This window comes from Myxocyprinus asiaticus, chromosome 46 (assembly GCF_019703515.2).
Source record: "Myxocyprinus asiaticus isolate MX2 ecotype Aquarium Trade chromosome 46, UBuf_Myxa_2, whole genome shotgun sequence".
Taxonomy (NCBI): domain Eukaryota; kingdom Metazoa; phylum Chordata; class Actinopteri; order Cypriniformes; family Catostomidae; genus Myxocyprinus; species Myxocyprinus asiaticus.
The window spans coordinates 17,633,526-17,655,376 of record NC_059389.1 but is presented as its reverse complement, the minus strand read 5'-3'; the positions used below and the strand labels follow the sequence as shown (position 1 = coordinate 17,655,376).

The window sequence follows — 21,851 nt, the reverse complement described above, 5'->3', positions numbered from 1 at the left end:
TTTTTTTTAAAAAAAGGACTTCAGCCACACCTATCATATCGATATACAGGTGCATCTCAATAAATTAGAATGTCGTGGAAAAGTTCATTTATTTCAGTAATTCAACTCAAATTGTGAAACTCGTGTATTAAATAAATTCAATGCACACAGACTGAAGTAATTTAAGTCTTTGGTTCTTTTAATTGTGATGATTTTGGCTCACATTTAACAAAAACCCACCAATTCACTATCTCAAAAAATTAGAATACATCATAAGACCAATAAAAAAACATTTTTAGTGAATTGTTGGCCTTCTGGAAAGTATGTTCATTTACTGTATATGTACTCAATACTTGGTAGGGGCTCCTTTTGCTTTAATTACTGCCTCAATTCGGCGTGGCATGGAGATGATCAGTTTGTGGCACTGCTGAGGTGGTATGGAAGCCCAGGTTTCTTTGACAGTGGCCTTCAGCTCATCTGCATTTTTTGGTCTCTTGTTTCTCATTTTCCTCTTGACAATACCCCATAGATTCTCTATGGGGTTCAGGTCTGGTGAGTTTGCTGGCCACTCAAGCACACCAACACCATGGTCATTTAACCAACTTTTGGTGCTTTTGGCAGTGTGGGAAGGTGCCAAATCCTGCTGGAAAATGAAATCAGCATCTTTAAAAAGCTGGTCAGCGGAAGGAAGCATGAAGTGCTCCAAAATTTCTTGGTAAACGGGTGCAGTGACTTTGGTTTTCAAAAAACACAATGGACCAACACCAGCAGATGACATTGCACCCCAAATCATCACAGACTGTGGAAACTTAACACTGGACTTCAAGCAACTTGGGCTATGAGCTTCTCCACCCTTCCTCCAGACTCTAAGACCTTGGTTTCCAAATGAAATACAAAACTTGCTCTCATCTGAAAAGAGGACTTTGGACCACTGGGCAACAGTCCAGTTCTTCTTCTCCTTAGCCCAGGTAAGACGCCTCTGACGTTGTCTGTGGTTCAGGAGTGGCTTAACAAGAGGAATACGACAACTGTAGCCAAATTTCTTGACATGTCTGTGTCTTGATGCCTTGACCCCAGACTCAGTCCATTCCTTGTGAAGTTCACCCAAATTCTTGAATCGATTTTGCTTGACAATCATAAGGCTGCGGTTCTCTCTGTTGGTTGTGCATCTTTTTCTTCCACACTTTTTCCTTCCACTCAACTTTCTGTTAACATGCTTGGATACAGCACTCTGTGAACAGCCAGCTTCTTTGGCAATGAATGTTTGTGGCTTACCCTCCTTGTGAAGGGTGTCAATGATTGTCTTCTGGACAATTGTCAGATCAGCAGTCTTCCCCATGATTGTGTAGCCTAGTGAACCAAACTGAGAGACCATTTTGAAGGCTCAGGAAACATTTGCAGGTGTTTTGAGTTGATTAGCTGATTGGCATGTCACCATATTCTAATTTTTTGAGATAGTGAATTGGTGGGTTTTTGTTAAATGTGAGCCAAAATCATCACAATTAAAAGAACCAAAGACTTAAACTACTTCAATCTCTGTGCATTGAATTTACTTAATACACGAGTTTCACAATTTGAGTTGAATTACTGAAATAAATGAACTTTTCCACGACATTCTAATTTATTGAGATGCACCTGTAGACTTATGAATTACTTTGATGCTGCCTTTATATGATTTTTGGAGCTTCAATGTTCTGGTCACCATTCACTTGAATTGTATGGACCAATAGAGCTGAAATATTCTTCTAAAAATCTCAGTTTGTGTTCAGCAGAAATTTTTTTTTAATGATGACCGAATTTTCATTTTTGAGTGAACTATCCCTTTAAATAGCTAAGGATCCTCACTACTATATACGGAGGAAAAGAAATATATAATCATATCTATATATATAAAGAGACTTAAGTGTCCCATTTACCAGTTGTCCCACTTTACCAGTATGCACCCTATTATAGCCTACAGATATCAGCAAACAGAGAGTGGATGGATTGCAACTGTTTAATCCTAATATAAAATCATAAAAAAAATCTCTCTTGCACAGTTTTTTGTTTGACAAATGATGAATTCTTGCATAAAGGTAATGCAATCTGTCACCTGCACTTGGCTGCATAGGTGAAATATACAATGTATGTTTCATATCTATAGGATTTATCACTAGGACTTGTAACAGACCAGATTACAAAATGTCATAATTACAAAATTTGATGAATAAGCTATTATACACATACAGTATATGGTAACGGTTTCATCCTATATAGGATATCATAAGAATCATCCAAAATGTCCAGTACAGTCCTAGTATGAAACAGACTGTGTCCAGCACAGTTTTTGATCCAGTGTGAATTCAACTGGAGGTCAGAGGGTCAGAGGGTAAAGGCTATTCCCCCAGCATTCTCGCCAGTAGCATACACAGCCATCTTGGATCTGCGAGGAGAGGGTAAATTGATGCGGTTAGTCAAGTCCTTTTTCCTCCAAACAATTACATTAAACCACACGCTTTACATCGCATATACAGGGCGAAATGAACAATTGCAGCTTCATGCGTATATCCAATCATATATTTAGTAGCAGTATGTATGCAGTGACCAGTTTGCACGGCTTTAGTGCTTTCTGTTTTTGTTCTGAGGCCAGAGCTATCCGACTAGCGCTGAGCGCTAACACAAACACAGGCCTGAAACAGATATATACATGCATTATTAATGCTCAGACATCAACTATAAAACTAAAACTAAATTGCTAAATATGTTTTGGTTTCAATTGAGATCCTGATTTGTGTAGTAAGCTATCATATTTGTATTTAACAGCTACTCGGCTAACGTACAAAGCTAACTAGCTAATGTAAATCATAACATTTCGCGACATGCCACTATTTAGTTTACTTATTTCATTCCGAAAGTATGCTCATAACAACATAGCATGTCGGAACTCGTTTAATATTTTTAATAACATTACATTTTGAGTATGTTAAAATAGCTGGCTAGTAATGGATGTTTCTTTATAGATTTAGCTGGTGTAGTAACCTGCTTTTGTATTTGTTGTCAGTTGTCAGTTTAGAAAGGTATGTTTATTTGTTTTCCAGCCAGATAGCAAATATCTGCTTGTTTTGAATAGCTGGATAAATGATTTAGTCAATAACTTATCGCCAGAGCAGGACGAGTTTAGGCTGTGTTCTGCAATAGAAAAAGACTATTCTAAATTACATTACCAAGTTTAAGGGGTAGAATTAAAGGTTTTGGTGTATAGAAATTGGGTTGAAATAATAGTATTTGCACCTTTTCTTAACGCACTTTAAAGCAGCATATAGCCTTGGGTCTTGTTCTGTAGTGGAAATTCATTATTTATTACAGTTTCCACTGATGCTGTATGGAATATTATTATTATGGAATATAAATATACAGAGTTCATCTGTGGGTGGTTGAGATTTCATTTTTAAAAATTTGGATTAAGCCTGGTTTTAATCAAAACCTCTTTTTTTTGTAGGTGACATACGGAATGTTCAGTGCAACGAGAAAGAAGTTTGTTGAGGGGGTCGAAAGTGACTACCCTGATGAGAGCATGTACTATGGCCAGCCATCGATGTTCCAACATCGATCGGAGAAAGACGTAAGAATCATCATTACTTGATTGCTACAGTTGCATACGTTGCAACCAAAAGGACCTCACAATATGATACACATCGTATAAATCACAATGCATCACAACATCATATTTGGATCGCTATTAAAACTGTGGCATATGCACAAGTTTTTTGTATCTGCGCGATCAGTTTCATCTCATGTGGTTTGCTTCACTTTTTCCAGTACGCCGGTTTCAGTTTACACTTACTTAAGCAATCTGCATTTTCATTAGTTTAACTGCAGGAAATTATGTAAATGCACATATAATCAAATAACACATCCTTGTTACAAGGATCTAAAGTACTGATGGAATTTTTTGAGAAAACAACTGCAATATATGATTGTATAGCTGACTAGAGGGGATTGACCCATGTCAAAGGTCTCTAACTTTTCTCAGCTTTCAGGTCTTGTTGATGAAAATAGTGCAAATTCAAAGAAAATCTAATGTCGAATGTTCTAACATTTATGAATTTCCAGATGCTGCCATCACCCTCGCCGTCATCGTCAGGTCAATTGTCACAGCTTGGTGCGAGTTTGTATGGTCCACAAAGTGAGTACAAGTAGACGCTGATGTGTTTTATAGGACTGATTTGTATGAGTTGTTGTGTCACTCATTAAACAAAATGCAAACTGATTCTGAACTGCATTGGAAAGCATGCATCTTTCTCTGTCTTTTTTGTAGTTGTTTTTCCCCTAACTTGTGCTCCTCCTTTATTATATTCCATGTAGGTACACTAGGTTTCTCAATAAGAGGCATGAACAACAACAACCCTCAACTTAACCGGAATTTAACACAAACCACTCAGCTACCGAGCCATAGCACCCCAACAACAGGCGTCCCAACAATGTCCCTCCACACGCCACCTTCGCCAAACAGGTACATAGTCTCCTTGTTCGGCTGTAATGGAATGAGTGACTTCAAGTTAGAGTGTGCTAAATCATGGCTCTTGTTGTTGTTCCGCAGGGGCATCCTACCCATGAACTCCAGGAACATGATGAGCTCGCAGGTAGGGCAGGGCATGGGTATGAGTGGCAGGACAAACAGCATGGGCAGCTCGGGGTTGGGCAGCCCTAACAGAAGCTCCCCCAGCATTATCTGCATGCCCAAGCAACAGCCAGCACGCCAACCGTTCACCATCAACAGGTAAGTCTGGCCACTGTAAAGAGAGTAAACAAGTCTCTGATTATTTGTGAGGCTTTTTTTATTAACAGTAGGGTTGGATATCACCAACTACTTTGCAATGTGCATTGCGGTACATACAGTACTGTGCAAAGGTGAAAAATTTTGTATAGTGAGAATGTTTTCAAAAATAATGCCATGAATATTTTTTTATTTATCAATTAACTTCATACTAAGTCCAATAAACATAACAATCTAAATCACTGTTTAGTGTGACCACCTTTTGCCTTTAAAACAGCACCAATTCTTCTAGGTATACTTGCACAGTTTTTCAAGGTTGTTGGCCGATAGGTTGTTCTAAGCATCTTGGAGAACTCGCCACGGTTAGGGTTAGGGTCTCAATAGAGCGCAACAGTGCCCGCACACGTTTTTCCAGCTGTCTGGGTTCTGGAAGTATTTTTCCCATAGACTTTTCATAAAATCCTTCATAAAAGAGTTGTAAGCCATGAATCAAACCAAACAGCTCCGAGGTAAATCACAAAATCACGAACTTTGTTTCAAAGGCAAAAAATTATTTGAAAATCGGACAAAAAGACAAAGGTACTAGGTGGGTAAAAATATTGATTTTCCAATGCATTGTGAAAATCAATATTTTTCTCTATCTCAATATCGATTCTTAAATCCCAAGACCAATCTTTTACTCTTTGTGCAAACTTCTACTACGGTGAGAGGAAATCACTCGCATTAGCAACCAAATTTCGTGATATGCCACTAAAATGTATATTGGCAGCTGGTTGGTAAATGTTTAGATTTCACTCACCAGTGAATGAATTGTGTAGTATAGTGGTGGAGTATTCAGCAGTGAGAACCTTTCACTGCATATTGAGATTAAAAGATGTTCTGTGTAATGTGTGTCTATAGACGAAATCCACGTGACCCATTTGTCATTGAATAATGTTTCTTTTAATACCCTGTCTGTTCTCTACAGTCAGTTGTTGATCAAAAACAACAAAACATAAAAAGAAGTATTTAATTTCCAATCACACGTAGGACAGATGAGATAATGCCTTCCAAATCTCTCATTAACATGCGCTCATTTACAGACACTCTTAACAGAAATTCTGGTTTTCTTAAAGATACAATACTGGTTTTTAACACGTTTAAAAAAATCAATGTAAATACCTGTAAATAGTACAAATGATTATTGTTATTAAACAATAAACATGTAAAAAAATTAATATAAGCAATATATTATCATATTATTGATTGAATACATGGATTTGTTAATTTTTAAAGGCTAAAATGTGACAAATGATGAAAAACTAATTAAATATAATTAGTAAAATGTATATTTTCATATTGTACCTAGTTATATATTAAACAGTATTAACTGGGAGAGAATTTCATTCATATGTAAGCAAAAGGGACATTATAACTGAAACATACCCATATGAATCGGAATCGAATCGAGAGCTTGTGAATCGTAATAGAATAGGGAAATCTGTATCAATACCCAGCCCTAAAAGGCCTTGTAGCTGTGTACTTAATGTGTTTCTTGAGGGCATGGACTACAATCCCATGAAGCATTGTGAATGAAGTCATTGAATAAAAAAATGATGGGAATATATAAAAATATTAATTTTAGGTTGTCGATTATGAGTATAGAGACAATATATATTAAGTTTATGCAAAATATTCAGATATTTACAAATAGATAAGTATTTTAAGGGTGAAGAGACACTGACTCGATTACGTCATTCACAATTGCATTATTGGAGTGGGGCACATTTTGGGGGCTTTTTTTGCCACGGTTCTCTGATTGGTGAAGCTTTCTCTGCTGGACCATGGATAATGTAGTTTATCAGGAATTCCGCTATCAAACACAATTTTTTTCTTTCTGATTAACGATTTTTTTATTGATTCATATATTAAACACAGAAAACAAAACATACACAGAATCAATATTTAACCCCCAATATTACCCCTCCCAATCCCCAACCCCACCCTGGCCCTCAACAACATCCCAGTGGTCATACATGATTATAGACACACACACACACACACAATAATACACATATTAACAACTGCACCTCTCTCTCCACTGCCTCTCCCCGAGAGCTCTCCAAATACGCCAGATATCTGCCCCATTTCCCCGCAAACGAGTCCAATTTCCCCAGTCTTCTAGATGACCCTTCTTCAAAAGCCGCCATTCTCCCCATCTCTGAGCACCACTCCTGAAATGGGGGTGCTCCTGCCGACATCCATCCCCTTAAAACTTTCTGTCTGGCGATCATGACACTGGTTAGGACCCAACTCTTTATGTGTTTATTCTCTACATCGATGACCACCTCATCGCCCAAAATACAGAGTCTGGGGCAAAATGAAACCAGAGTGCCCAGTACGTCACACACAATACTCCGAACCTTCAACCAAAATTCTTAGAACTTAACACACCACCAAAAGACATGGGTTGTGTCTCCATCCTCTGATTGGCATCGCCAGCAGGTGGGTGTGTCTTTAAGACCAAGCCTATACAATCTAGAGGTGGTCCAGTAGAATCAATGTAAAATCTTGAATTGCATAAGGCACACCCTTGCATCTCTAGATGCAGACTTGATGTTTTTTAGAATACTAGCCCAATACAAAGTTTAAATCTTTCTCCCATAATCTCTTGATAGAAGTTAAAGCTCCATCCCCCAGACTTGGAATTAGCAGGGAGTAATACACTGATGCTTTATGACCTTTTCCAAAAGTAGTAATCACCACTCCCAGAGTGTCTCAAACACAATTTTTAAATAATAAAGTTGAAATAATGCAGACGGATGGGTTAAACGGAGGCATATACCATCGATGAACAACCTTGTAGCTCATGGTAGGTCTGTCTTTAAAAGTTTATAAGTTAACATTTAAAATCAATTCGTCTAGGGGATAAATGAATGGTTTATTTTACTTCTGGAACCAGACTGTTGCGCTCTATTGATTCTGTCACTTCATGTAATCCCAGTCTGACTCATTAGCTGTGGTTCCACTATCGGGCCAAATGAGGTCATGATGGTGCATTCCAGGGCCAGTTGTGTTCCCACTGTCACTTCCGGGGCTTCATTGTGCCTCCTCGGGGCTTTCTCGGGGCCAAGGTCAATCGGAGATTAAGTGGGTTCAATGTCGAGTTTCGCCGTACTTGCAGGTTGTGTATCCAGCGCACAATGGTACAGGTTTGGGAAAAAAAGAAATAAAAAAATCTGAGAACAGTACAAATCCATTAAAATGCACAATGGACAATGCGGTGCCCAAATAAATTACTTTCCATGGTTTGGTGAACTTTCATAGACAGTGTGCTGAGACATCATCCCGCTGTTAGTGGAGAGACCACTTGGGACACCATGGCAGTTACAATCTGTGAGTTGTCAACGATAACTTACCTTGCTAGCTAGCTAATGTTTACATTCGTTATAAACTCGATATTTTAGAGAACTAGATAACATGATTCCTCAGCTTGAGCTTCCCTGTTGCTTGTGAAATGGCCGGGGTGTGTGACATTGGCACCAGGGCGGCGTGTCAAGGGTGGGTTTTAGGGCAATGCTGCAGGCTATTGTTCTGATGGTGGGAATGCAGATTGATTTCGGTCTTGCGGCTCGAGGTCCGAGGCAATTGGCCCTGGCTTGCCAGTTGATAGCCCTGGCTCCCACTGGCCCGAAAATGGAAAAGCAGCTAATCATGTTCAGTTCTGGGCTATGTGGAGGCCAGACCATCTGTTGCAGGACTTATTGTTCTACTTCTATTTGCATGATTGGAAATATAATATTGATCCATTTGAGTTAATGAAATTAAGGCTGGAAAATGTATTTTAAAAAGTGGCTTCTCATAATCTTAAATGTATATATATATATGTATTTTAATTAACTTTCACCATAGGCCAAGATAAGGCCGATTAAGACTGACCTTAACAAAGGGGTCAAATCCTCATGTGTGTCGTTGTAGTATGTCAGGATTTGGAATGGGCCGGAGCCAGGGGTTTGGAATGAACTCCTTATCCAATAACATCTTCAACGGGACGGGTGAGTTCATTGTGAAACATGCTATGCTATGTCTGCTATGGCACAAGTAGGTTTATATACAGAGGCCCCAAAACGTATTTGGACACTTAAGTCACACTTAATGAATGTCTTTGCAACAAAATATCAAACCAAGTGGCATTTATTTTACATAAAGATAGTACACACATGCTTTCCAAGCAAAACGATAAACAAAAAAAGTTTTATTTTTTTATGTTTCAAATGTTAAAAAATAAACATTTTCAAAATTAAGAAAGTTTTTTGACACTTTGTGGTAGTCAAATGGAATATTGATCTGTCTATAGTAAGTGCCTCATTGTAACCTTGATTTTTGGCTTTTTTTTTTTTTTTTAAAGAAAATGAGGGGTGGGCCTGGGTAGCTCAGTGCGTATTGATGCTGACTACCACCCCTGGAGTCGCGAATTCTAATCCAGGGGGTGCTGAGTGAATCAAGCAACCAAATTGGTCCGGTTGCTAGGGAGGGTAAGGTCACATGGGGTAGCCTCCTTGTGGTCGCTAAAATGTGTGTTTCTCGCTCTTGGTGGGGCACGTGGTGGGTCTCCGTAGTAACACGCTCAACAAGCCACGTGATAAGAGGCACGGATTGACTGTCTCAGAGGCAACTGAGATTTGTCCTCCGCCACACAGATTGAGATTGAGTCACTACCACCACGAGGACCTAGAGCGCATTGAGAATTGGGCATTCCAAATTGGGAAGAAAAGAAAAAAAAAATGAGGGGCGAGTCAAAATGTTTTGTTTGTGGTATTCAAAATTATGGCACAAACGCTGTTGATTGATCTTAACTTGTATTAACCCGGAATATACCTTTAATTTTCCTGGAATAACACCCGTGGTTACTCTGCTAGGACACCTGTGTGAACTTAAGGGGAACTGAATACTACATCTACTAAAAAGAAGAGAAGTTGAAGTTAGTTGAATGAATGAAGATATTTTTGGGAAAAGGTCTAGCATCATTTGTTTGCATATGCCTCTTTGTGTCATGTTTTGTATTTAATGCAATGATATTCAAACATTTTTAAGTGTGACTTAAGTGTCCACTGTATTTAGTGATAAAAAACAGTGACAGGAATATTAATATTGCCTAAATTGTGTTTTGAAGGAGAGAAATCTCCCTAAAAAGTCTAGTCTTTAATTCTTTCTGCTATCATCTGTGTGGCAGATGGGAGTGAAAATGTGACAGGAATAGACCTCTCAGAATTCCCAGCACTTGCAGACAGAAGTCGGAGGGAGGGAAATGGCAACCCAACACCATTGCATAATCCGCTGGCTGGAAGAGCACCCTATGGTAAGAGTTCATTTCACACAGTCCCATTACTTAGCTGAAACAGACACCCTATTAGTCTTTGTGACTAAGCACACCTTTCTTTAAATGCATGAAATGTCATCCATGCATGATAAGGTCAGTGGTTTTGATTTTATGTAATCCCAATAACCATTAGACTTGTTAAAATTGTATCTTTCTGTAGTTGGAATGGTCACAAAGCCATCGAACGAACAGTCGCAGGACTTCTCCATTCACAACGAAGACTTCCCAGCGCTGCCCGGACCCAACTACAAGGACCCAACATTGAGCACGGATGAAAGCAAATCAGTCAGTATTTTATAAGCTACAGGGAGAGAATGCATTAATAACATGTGTGACTGTTTTGCAGTATGGGTAAGGATGCTCTGCTATTGAAATTGAAGTGATGGCGTGTTCTGATGTGAATGATGTGATGATTGCTTGACCTTTACCACCTTGTTTTGTGTCAACAGAGCTTGAACTCATCAGGCAAGAGCAGCTCGAGCGTGGACGGACCCAAGTTTCCTGGCGACAAGACATCATCAGCACAGAATAACAACCAGCAAAAGAAAGGGATTCAGGTGTTGCCTGATGGTGAGGCTCTCTTGCAGCATGCACTACTGAATGACAAGCATCTCTCAATGTATCATATCATGAGGAATCAAATTTTCCTTGATATTTTGAGATAAGAGCAAGGAAAGTTGCAAATACAACTTGTTCTACAAACGAATGACCGTCCATGTTTCACATCACTGTAAAAACCATTGTAAAAACATGAATTATGGTGGACACTGGTCCAGAAGGATTTAATTGTGACATTAGACACTGGATAATCAATTAACTTTACATTTTCCTCTGTAATAGGCAAGGTAACAAACATTCCCTTAGGAATGGTGACGGATCAGTTTGGAATGATTGGACTCCTGACATTTATCCGGGCAGCTGAGACAGACCCTGGGATGGTTCACCTAGCTTTAGGAAGTGACCTAACAACGCTAGGGCTCAACCTCAACTCTCCAGAGTAAGACATTTTCTATTCTTGTCAAATGTGTGCATTCCTTAGGTTCTTTATATTGTTCTTTTTTGTCCATACTTTCATTTCTCCACACTGGCTCCATACATGACACTATCTGTCCTAATTCCTCTTTTGTAGGAATCTGTATCCTAAGTTTGCATCTCCCTGGGCTTCGGCTCCATGTCGACCACAAGACATTGGTAAGAGTTGAATCTGTTGGAATCAAACAAAAGTCAAGATGACAATTATTTTTGGTAATTTGATGTACTGCTTCCTTTGCATGTAATCAATGGAATGCTTTCCTTTCAGACTTCCATGTTCCTTCAGAGTACTTAACCAACATTCACATAAGGGACAAGGTGAGGGACAAACCACTTTACTCCATATCAGAACCCCTCTTACTTGTCTTGGGTCATTCTGATTCCATTATAATCTAGATGGGTATCAATCTCAGAACATTCCTTGTCCAGTGTAAATACAAAAGCATTGAAATCTTAATGTGGTAGATCTAGCTAACCTCATGAATGTCCTCTTTACAGCTGGCTGCAATAAAACTAGGACGATATGGAGAAGACCTGTTGTTCTACCTCTACTACATGAATGGAGGAGACCTCTTACAACTCCTTGCTGCTGTGGAGCTGTGCGTACTGCTGACTAACTAAACTGACTGAATGATTTTATGCTAGAACTGACTGACATTTGTGGGTGATAGACCACAGTTCAAAGGTAGAGAGGTTGAAATGGAACATTTGTCGATGGTGTTGTGTCTGTATTGCAGCTTCAACCGGGACTGGCGGTACCATAAAGAAGAAAGGGTTTGGATCACAAGAGCACCTGGCATGGAGCCCACGTTAAAGACCAACACTTATGAGAGAGGAACATACTACTTCTTTGATTGTCATAACTGGAGGAAGGTCGCTAAGGTAAAGCTACTAAATTGGGTGTCCTCTTCATAAACCTCCTTGACTGCCTGTAGGTCTTTGAGAGAGACAACCATGGAACCTAGCAACATCTGTTTGTGCATGTTTTGGGGGAAAACATCTAAGTGGCAAACACAAAGATATTGTAGTATTTAAATGTTGGTTGATTAATGTGGGTTTTTTTTAAGATTAAAATAGTTATTGATTCCAAGAAGACAAAGAAAAACAAAACATATATACAATGAATCAACAATTATCTCCCACTACTACCCCTCACCCTCCCCAATCAAGAACCCCACCCCCCGAAAAAAACGAACATCCCCATGGTCTTACATAAATAAACACACACAGCAGTCTTCCCCATGATTGTGTAGCCTAGTGAACCAAACTGAGAGACCATTTTGAAGGCTCAGGAAACCTTTGCAGGTGTTTTGAGCTGATTAGCTGATTGGCATGTCACCATATTCTAATTTGTTGAGATAGTGAATTGGTGGGTTTTTGTTAAATGTGAGCCAAAATCATCACAATTAAAAGAACCAAAGACTTAAATTACTTCAGTCTGTGTGCACTGAATTTATTTAATACACGAGTTTCACAATTTGAGTTGAATTACTGAAATAAATGAACTTTTCCACGACATTCTAATTTATTGAGATGCACCTGTATATATATATATATATATATATATATATATATATATATATATATATATATATATATATATTAGTCATACAGCTCTAAAACTATGTCTCTCCACAGTCCCTTTCCAAGAGTCCCCCAAAAACATCAAATAACTACCCCATATTCCATTAAATGAATCCCAGATCCCCATCCTTCTACACGAGACCTCTATGTAAAATCTTGAATTGCATAAGTCGCACCCTTGCATCTCTAGATACAGACTTAATGTTTTTTTAGAATCCCAGTCCACACTCCCCCCTCCAATTCCAAATTAAAATCTTCCATAATCTCTTGATAGAAGTTAAAGCTCTGTCCCCCAGACTCTGAACTAGCAGGGAGTAATACACTGATGCCTCATGACCTTTTCCAAAAGCAGCAGTCACCACTCCCAGAGTGTCTGCCGCTTTAGGGGGGTGTATGCTACTCCCAAAAATAGTGCAGAGCAGGTGGCGCAACTGTAAATACCTAAAAAAACTGAGATTTGGGATTCCCAAAATGTTGAACCAAATTATCAAAGGATCTCAACACTCCACTCTCATATAGGTCATTGAGTGTAGAAACCCCCCTCACAATCCACTCTGACCAGCAGAAAGGGAACTAATCAATACATAATTTTGGGTTCAGCCATATGTTCGAGGCAACATTCAAATAAATGTCAGAATCAAACACTCTGGACACTTTTGACCATACCAAGTGCAAATGCGAGATAACGGGGTGTAACTTCTCCAGTTAGTTTGATAGAAAGGCTTTGCAGTGGCGAAATAGGGGCAAGAACTTCGTGTTCAATACAAAACCAGGGAGGGGCTCTCTCAGGTGGAAGCAACCAATGAGCCAAATGTCTGAGACCGAATGCATAATAAAACAAAATATTGGGTAGGTCTAGCCCACCTTTGTCAATCGGCCTATGTAATTTGTTGAAATGCAATCTGGGACATTTACCATTCCAAATAAAGTTCTTCACTGTGCTATCAAATTGCTTGAAATAAGAGAGGGGGACATCTATAGGGAGAGACTGTAGCAGGTAGTTGAATTTTGGAATACAATTCATTTTAATAACATTAACCTTCCCAATCATAGATAAATGTAATGAAGCCAACCTGCCCACATCACTCGACAACCTTTTTATTAAAGGGTCAAAATTAACTAAATCACACAAATTTGCTGGGAATAAAATGCCCAAATACTTAATGCCCTGTTTGGGCCACTAGAAGGTGCCCGGTTGAAAAGCTGTTACTGGGCAGTATGCTGTCAAAGCTTCAGATTTAAACCAATTAATTTAGAGAAGGAATTAATAATCCTGTGGAGGCAAGGCATGGATCTAGTGGGATCGGAGACGAATAACAAAATATCATCTGCATAAAGCAAAATTGTATCCGCCATCACCCCTGGAAAATCATTCTCCTTTCTTATCGCGGCTGCTAATAGTTCCAGGGCAAGACAGAACAATAATGGGGAAAGAGGGCAACCCTGCCGGGTGCCCCTATCCAGAGTAAAATAATCTGAAATTAATCAGTTTGTTTGTACCGCTGCTACCGGGTGTCTATAAAGTAACTTAATCCATTCAATAAAAGTATTTCCGAACCCGCATATTTACAAAATCTTAAAAAAGATAATCCCATTCTACCATATCAAACGCCTTTTCGGCGTCAAGTGAGATGGCAGCGACCTGAGTCTGATCATTTGCCACTGACCACATGATATTTACGCCTAAAGTTATCAGAAGAGCTAAGACCCAGAATAAACCTCACCTGATCTATATGTATAAGAGATGTCATAACTTAATCGGTTAGCCAAAATTTTTGACAAAATTTTAACGTCTAGCTGAATCAGGGAAATTGGACGGTAACTCTTACACTCGCTTGAATTTTTGTCCTTTTTAAGTATCAAACTGATCCGGGCTTGTGTTATGGTTGGCGGAAGCTTTCCATTCTTTAATGATTCTGTATAAACTTCTAACAAAAGTGGAGCCAGCTCTGTAGCATAAGATCTAAAAAATTCAGCGGCAAAGATATCTGGCCCCAGAGCTTTGCCTGTAGGTAAAGCCTTAATTACCTCAACAAGCTCCTCCAAGTTTTTCTCAGAATCAAGAGAATTTTTTTGCTCATTCGTCAGTTTGATGGTTTCATCAGTAGACGAAGATGTGGAACTATAAAGATCAAGATAGAATTCTTTAAAAGCATTATTAATATCAATGACTGAGGTAAATATTTCACCACTAGCAGTTTTCACTGAGGGAACGGTAGACAAAGACTCTCTCTGCTTTATATATCTAGCCAAAAGCTTCCCAGCTTTATCCCCTGACTCAAAGTAAGACTGCCTTGCCCTAAATAGCCAAAACTCCACCTTCCGTGACAAAATAATATTATATCGGTATTTCAATCAGGTCACTTCTCTGAGGCCATCAGATGACATTTGGCACTTCAGCTCTGCTTCAACATTTTTAATATTCCCTTTTAAATCCATGAGTTCTCGTGCTTTGGATTTTTTGATGAATGAGGCATACTGTATGATCCGGCCCCTAAGAACTGCCTTAAGTGCCTCCCAAGCAGAGGATACTGAGGACCAGTTGGTCTCCATATAAACATTGATTTCAGCCTTTAACATTTGTTGTAATTCAGGATTTTGCAAAAGGGATACATTAAAGTGCCAACTATATGATTTCTTTTTCTCAGTATATGGCAACACCTCTAAACTCACCAGGGCGTGATCTGAGACTAAGATTTTCCAATTGAGCAATCCACAACAGATGAAATGAGGGACTTGGATATAAAAAAAATAAATAAAATCTATTCTATAATAAATCTTATGGACTAATGGAAAAAAAATGTGTAGTCCCTACAAGATGGGTTCAAATGTCTACAAATATCTCTGAGACCAAGATTTTTTTTACACATCTTGTGAAGCATCAATGTTGCTCTAGGGGGCTTGCGCACTTTTGCTTCACTATGATGAAGGACTGAGTCCATCAAAAGATTAAAGTCTCCTCCGAATATTATATCAGGAGGGGTGCCAGTGGCTTGCAATATCCCTTCAAGATCTATAAAAAAAGCCCTGATCATCAACGTTAAGTGCATAAATATTAGCCAAAATTAACCTTTGCCCCTGAATTTCTGCTAAAACCATAATGACTCTTCCTAATTTATCTCTAATCTTTTTGAGACATTTGAATTGTAGATGCTTATCAATGTAATGACTCCCCTGCTCTGAGCCAGCACTAAAGAAAACATGCCCACCCCAAAGAAAGATGTGTTTCTTGAAGAAACACTATATCATATTTCTTATGTTTAAGAAAATAAATAACCTACCTTCCTTTTTATGGGGTGCCCCATCCCATTCACATTCCACGTGGGGAGAGACAAATTAACAAACTAATATATAAAAATGTCCACTCATATTAACGTGACATTTTTATATATTAGAAAACATATATTGTGCGTCAAAAATAAAATTATAAAGACCACCTTCCACATTGGTGCCTCAATCAACCCCCGAACTTTTCCCAGAACAAAACAAACAGAAAAAAGAAAAACGTGTGCATTAACCCCGCGCACGACAGCTTTCCGTTGATGTAAGAGTTTCTTGCATTCCCTGAATCGTTTCTCTCTTGTCGAATTCGCAAAGTCTGGGAACAAAAAAATACTGTGGTTCTTCCAAGAAAGCCTTCCTTTACTCTTCGCCTCGCATAACACGAGATCTTTATCGGATGATCTCAGAAATTTGGCCAGACTTGATCGGGGCCTGTCTCCCTCAGCAGATCTTCGAGCCGGGACCCTGTGACCTTGCTCGATTTCCAGCTTATGGCCTGTTATGTCGAGCAGACTCGGGAAGAGCTCGTCTAGGAATTTCACCATATCTCGGCCTTCCTCATGCTCAGGAATTCCAACAATTCGGACATTGTTTCGTTGATTACGATTCCCCAAATCCTCCATTTTTTCCAAAGGCGTTCCAAATCCACCTCGGTCGCTAGAGGGTTAGCAGCTAATTCCCTCTCCGATGACTCCAGATAATCGATCCGTTTCTCAACGTCCGACAATCTTGTAACCAACTCAGAGAATTTCGCCTCCATGAAAGTGATCGATCGACATATTACAGCAAGATCCTCCAAGTCAGCAATGACTTTCGTCAGCATTGTCGACACATTCATCAATTCACGCCGGATTTCTTTCAGTTCACCGTCCAAATTGAGTCCGGGGCTTTCGGCCTGTTTCTCAGGGAATCAGACCGAGCATGTATGTGTCTTTTAATATCTCCAGAGCCCGAGGATTTTGAATTTTTTGACATATTGTCTTCCAAGAACAGTTAACAATCAGGGTGTATTGAATCTCACCGGTTTACGACACAAATAGTATTAAAACTAGCAAAGTGCACAGAGCTCGATGTTCACACGTCCGCTCCTCGTATGCCGTCACGTGACACCCAATGTGGGTTTTTAATAGGTGATGCCAATATCTAAAGAGCATAATAAGATGTAGCACCTTGTCAGTTATAGTGGAGGACCAATAAGAGTTCTTTAAAGACCAATACTGATTGTGGTCGATATAAATGGGGTACAGTTTAATAATAGCAAATAAGGCCTCTGCACAGGACTTAAGTTCAAGTCTAAACCCGGCCAATACCCAAGACCTATATTTTGTTTGAGCATCATAGGCAACATTTGTAACAGTAAACATAAAGTTTTAGCAAGGCATGGTGGCCCCTTAGCACAATAGAGTTAAAGGGAAAAAACTTAGGCTTACCATTTATCATGTGCAGAATAATATGAACCATCTGGATTCATGTTTAAAAATGTAACCGTCACATGAAGCCCTCTTTACAACCTGAACTGCTTAAGATCATCTAAACTTTGTGTCACCTGCGCTAAAAAAGCTAGACGCAGTGCAACAGATGAAACTGAATGCATGTGACTCAATAAGCATTTTATAAAAAGTGAAGTTCTTTTTGACTTGACACTGTGTCGGTGGCCTGCAAAAGACGCTGAAAAAATGCAAGATGCGGTGCAATGGTCATAGATGTCTGTCTAACGTGTGTTTACATAAAAAAAATAATAAAGTGTGTTTGCGCATGTCTTTTTCATTAATTACAAACCCGAACCCACAGTTATACTGACCTTAAACCTGACTTTTTTTGCCTTAGCAGTAAGGCTGAAAGGATTAGTCGACATTATTGACAATGTCAACAATAAAAAATTGTTGACAAAAATTCTGTTGTCGAATAGTCATTTGATCTCATTTAATGCAACATGATAATAAACAGGTCATTTGAAATGCTAATGATGACGCTAATGAGAGCAGCACTTCAGCTCGTACTTGATTGAGGAGAGGAAGAAAGAACAGCTCACAGTCCAGACACACTCCAAACTTTCCAAACAGATTAAGGTGATGTAGATTGCAAAGTATGAGGTAATTATTTTACAAAAATACAAAATAAGTCAATATAAAAGCAGTGTCGTCATGACGTGAAATAAAGCGGAGCCGTACCTGGAGTCAGAGCGTCTAAAAAGGAAACACCCTGACGTCATATCTTTAATGCATCCTTTATTAAAGTTAAAATAATAAGGAAGCGGGTTGTATAAATAAGCACACACTCTGAAACTGGCACTTCTCTGTGAGGTCAGAGCCGCTTATATGAGTTGTGTGGAAAACGGCGTGAGAGAGTTTAAAACTTCTCCCGGGTGATACACTGTCTTGCGCTGAGACGCTCTTCCCTCGCGTGCACTTGCTGCAGTTAGATTATAACGTGATGGCTCGCGACGCAGTGAATCATAATATATGTGTCACGGTGTGTATCTTATCGTGAAGAAAATTGGTGATTCAATCTCTGTTAAGAAGAGGAAGTTTGTTTTTTGTGTGTTAAAGATGAATCAGAGTGACCAAAAAGGTGAGAGAGTGTAGTCTTATCCCATTATACAATGCAAAAAAATGGTTTTAGATTTGTCTTTACGTATATTTACTTTAGGAGCTATACTGCAGAAGAAAAAAACTGTTATCGGAGAACGTTGAATATAATATTTAAATATTTTAAAAAATCTAAAAATCCTTAAAACAATATTTAGAACTGTTTTTTTTTTTTTTTTTTTTAGAGAATAGATCTTGAATACGAGTATATTTTGTCTACTGCACTGGCAGAAGTATAAACAAGTGAAAAAATACACTTATACAAAATACACTTATTCAAGATACATTCTCTAAAAACATATAAACTTGTTTGTTGCTTCTCAAGTAAATATATCTTGTTTTAAGGATTTTTAGATAATTTTCAATGTAAAAAGGCAAGACAAAAACACTTGATAACAATAGGATATTTTGCAGTGAATTTTTTTAATTAAAAATCAAAGTTTTTTCCTTATAATTCAGTGTGTCATTAAGAGAGAATTTTAAAAAAAAATGTTTATCCCCTTTTCTTCCAATTTGGAATGCCCAATTCCCACTACTTAGTAGGTCCTCGTGGTGGCACGGTTACCTCAATCCGGGTGGCGGAGGACAAGTCTCAGTTGCCTTAGACTGCCAATCCGCGCATCTTATCACGTGGCTCGTTGTGCATGACACCGCGGAGACTCCGCATGTGGAGGCTCATACTATTCACCGCGATCCACGCACAACTTACCCCGTGACCCATTGAGAGAGAGAACCGCTAATCACGACCACGAGGATGTTACCCCATTTGATTCTACCATCCCTAGAAAACGGGCCAATTTGGTTGCTTAGGAGACCTGGCTGGAGTCACTCAGCACTACCCTGGATTCGAACTCGTGACTCCAGGGGTGGTAGATTTAGAGATTTTTAAAATATATTTTTTTGTCCTCTTTATTGTTAGGAAGCACGTTTAATACAACCTTTTATGTCGAGGCACAAGCTGAATAGTCGGTTAAGAACTAAAGATTAATCACTGCAACAATCGCCTGAATAGTCGAATAATCGTTTTAATAATCGTTAGACGATTATCAAAATAATTGTTCATTTCAGCCCTACTTAGCAGACCTCTATAGTAAATTAGATGTACACAAAATGGTTAAAATAAAGGCATTTATCGGCCACACAGTTATTGGCAGATCCTGACGGAATTTGCACGGGCAGAAAGCCCAGCTGATACTCAGAATTGCAGCCTCTGTCATTTACAAAAATTTTACACATCCCCCACCCATTGCTATGTTTGTTTATAAAATATTTTGGCTAATTTGGGAATGCTTTCAGCTAGAGGTCGACCAATAACTAAAGGTGGTGAAAAAGGCAGATAACCAATTAATCGGCCGATAGTTTTTATAGAATGTAAAAAAAAAAAAAATTATTCTTAGCCTTTCCTTACTATGACCAAGAGTCCAAAATGAATAAAATCCCAGATGCAGTTTAAAATTTAAGATTTGGAGCATAACACAGGACTATGCACAAGCCCGAAATATACTTTCTTTATTCAGGACTCTTATTTTGAAATGACGGAGACTTGGCTCTATTACAATACTCTATATTTAACAATTTACCAAATTAAGTTTTTTATAGCTTATATATTCACCAGATTAAGAATTTTGTAAATATATACATTTCACTAGATTAGGTTTTTTATTGTTATTCATAAAATCTATAGTTGGAGATCTGGGCCTCGTTATCGACCGATAATCCATGACCAAATATCAGATAAATTGGGCAGGCTGTTATATCAGTCCATCCCTACTCAAAAATATTGGAAGACTGAAAATATGCACCCAATGTCCAGACTTGCATTAACTGACCAAGCAGGCCCAGTAAGTAATCAGCCGATACCGATTCTCAAAATGGCCAATTATCGGCCCAATTTATCGGCATGGACAGTATATATCGGTCTATCACTATGCATTCAATTGAAGCTGTATATGTCTATGTTTGTAAGTGGCCATTATCTATGAGCTTTTCTCTCATTTCGTAGGAGTTTCATCTGGAATACGACAAGCTAGAGGAGCGGCCTCACGTGCCAACCACCTTTAACTACAATCCGGCCCAGCAGGCCTTCTGAAGCTCCCTCAGCACCCGTGAGCTCTTGAAGCGGCAGAGACAGCCAGCCGACCTGCCCGACCACAAACCTGGTTTTATTCTTCAACTGTCTGGACAAGGACTGTGGGAGGGGGAGGGGAGGGGGGTGGGGCAGAGGCCTCTACCTTGAGAACTGGGGGGAGGGGCCCTGCCTTACAAATTATGTGCTGCCCAAAACAAAACTTCTATATATTTTCATTCTGTTTTTAAATTCCCCTTTTTTCTCCCTCCATTTCATTTTGAGCAGGGTCAGTTTTGTTTAATCCTCTGATGGAAAAGCCCCTTTTGGTGTTTGCCTGGAGTCTTTGAAGTTGCATTACAGCACACACAAACACTCATTGGTGTACAAAGCAGTTTGCACTTTGTTTTCCGAAGTGTGCTGCATTACGAAAGAGGACAGACACAAAGACAAATCCAATACATGTGAATACACAAGGGCAAAATAAATGCAATGTTCATTGTTGCACTATTTAGTAATAAAAGAACACAAATTTTTTCTGCTTTTTTTTTTTTTTTTTTTTGTGGGAAAACGCTCTACTCCTCGTCATTGTCTAGATAGAAGGACGCACAACCTGTCGTTAACATCATGGAGGTTCTGCTTTCTTTTCAGTTTTTGATTTCTTTCGTTTGGCTTTTCCCCCAAAACATTCCTTTTATCCATTACCTGCGTTCCTCATCCAGAGTTGTTTTCCGGTGAGGTGATTTCTGCTTAGCTTCAACACAAATGCAAATCAGACTGTTTTCAGTGAGTTGGAACAACCTGCGGACCAGGCGGTTGTGAGTTTACCGAGAAACATTGTTGCAGAATGAGTACAAACCCTTTTCAGTCTTTGTTACGATTTTGTAATAAACGTGTACATTTTTTTTAATTTTTTGACATCACATGAATAAAGATATGTATGTATGAATGTGTATATATATAGATAGATGTATCTCTATATACATGTATATATATACATGATGTCTATTTTGGAAGAAGTAACTATGCTTGACCTCGTTTTTAGGAGGTGAACAGAAATGGCATTATGTGGTAGAAGCAAAAAGACAAAAAAAAAAAAAAAAAAAAAGTAAACAGTATGTTGAGCTGCCAGACAGGTCAATCACGTTTGTTACCCTGTGCACTTAAAGACCAATTCAACTAAACAAATAAAGGCAACACGGAAGG

At 38.8% G+C, this 21,851-nt stretch overlaps 1 protein-coding gene across 1 annotated transcript; it reads left to right on the top strand.

Annotated features, from left to right (window-relative positions):
- Nucleotides 1-2,367: 2,367 nt before the first annotated feature.
- LOC127436090 (CCR4-NOT transcription complex subunit 2-like) lies at nucleotides 2,368-21,758 on the top strand. The gene is made up of 15 exons (XM_051690020.1): nucleotides 2,368-2,427; nucleotides 3,458-3,580; nucleotides 4,072-4,144; nucleotides 4,324-4,471; nucleotides 4,559-4,738; nucleotides 8,693-8,769; nucleotides 9,948-10,073; nucleotides 10,255-10,379; nucleotides 10,544-10,664; nucleotides 10,935-11,091; nucleotides 11,224-11,285; nucleotides 11,395-11,444; nucleotides 11,625-11,725; nucleotides 11,864-12,008; nucleotides 20,583-21,758. Exons 2-15 carry the CDS (start codon nucleotides 3,470-3,472, stop codon nucleotides 20,667-20,669), a joined length of 1,563 nt encoding a protein of 520 aa, XP_051545980.1. The 5' UTR covers nucleotides 2,368-2,427; nucleotides 3,458-3,469; the 3' UTR covers nucleotides 20,670-21,758.
- Nucleotides 21,759-21,851: the final 93 nt, after the last annotated feature.

What these genes read in the sequence shown, in the direction of transcription:
- LOC127436090 (XM_051690020.1), top strand. Translation starts at nt 3,470, where the DNA reads ATGTTCAGTGCAACGAGAAAGAAGTTTGTTGAGGGGGTCGAAAGTGAC. An exon ending in AACATCGATCGGAGAAAGAC is followed by an intron (nt 3,581 to 4,071) that starts GTAAGAATCATC and finishes ATGAATTTCCAG; the next exon opens with ATGCTGCCATCACCCTCGCC. An exon ending in ACGCCACCTTCGCCAAACAG is followed by an intron (nt 4,472 to 4,558) that starts GTACATAGTCTC and finishes GTTGTTCCGCAG; the next exon opens with GGGCATCCTACCCATGAACT.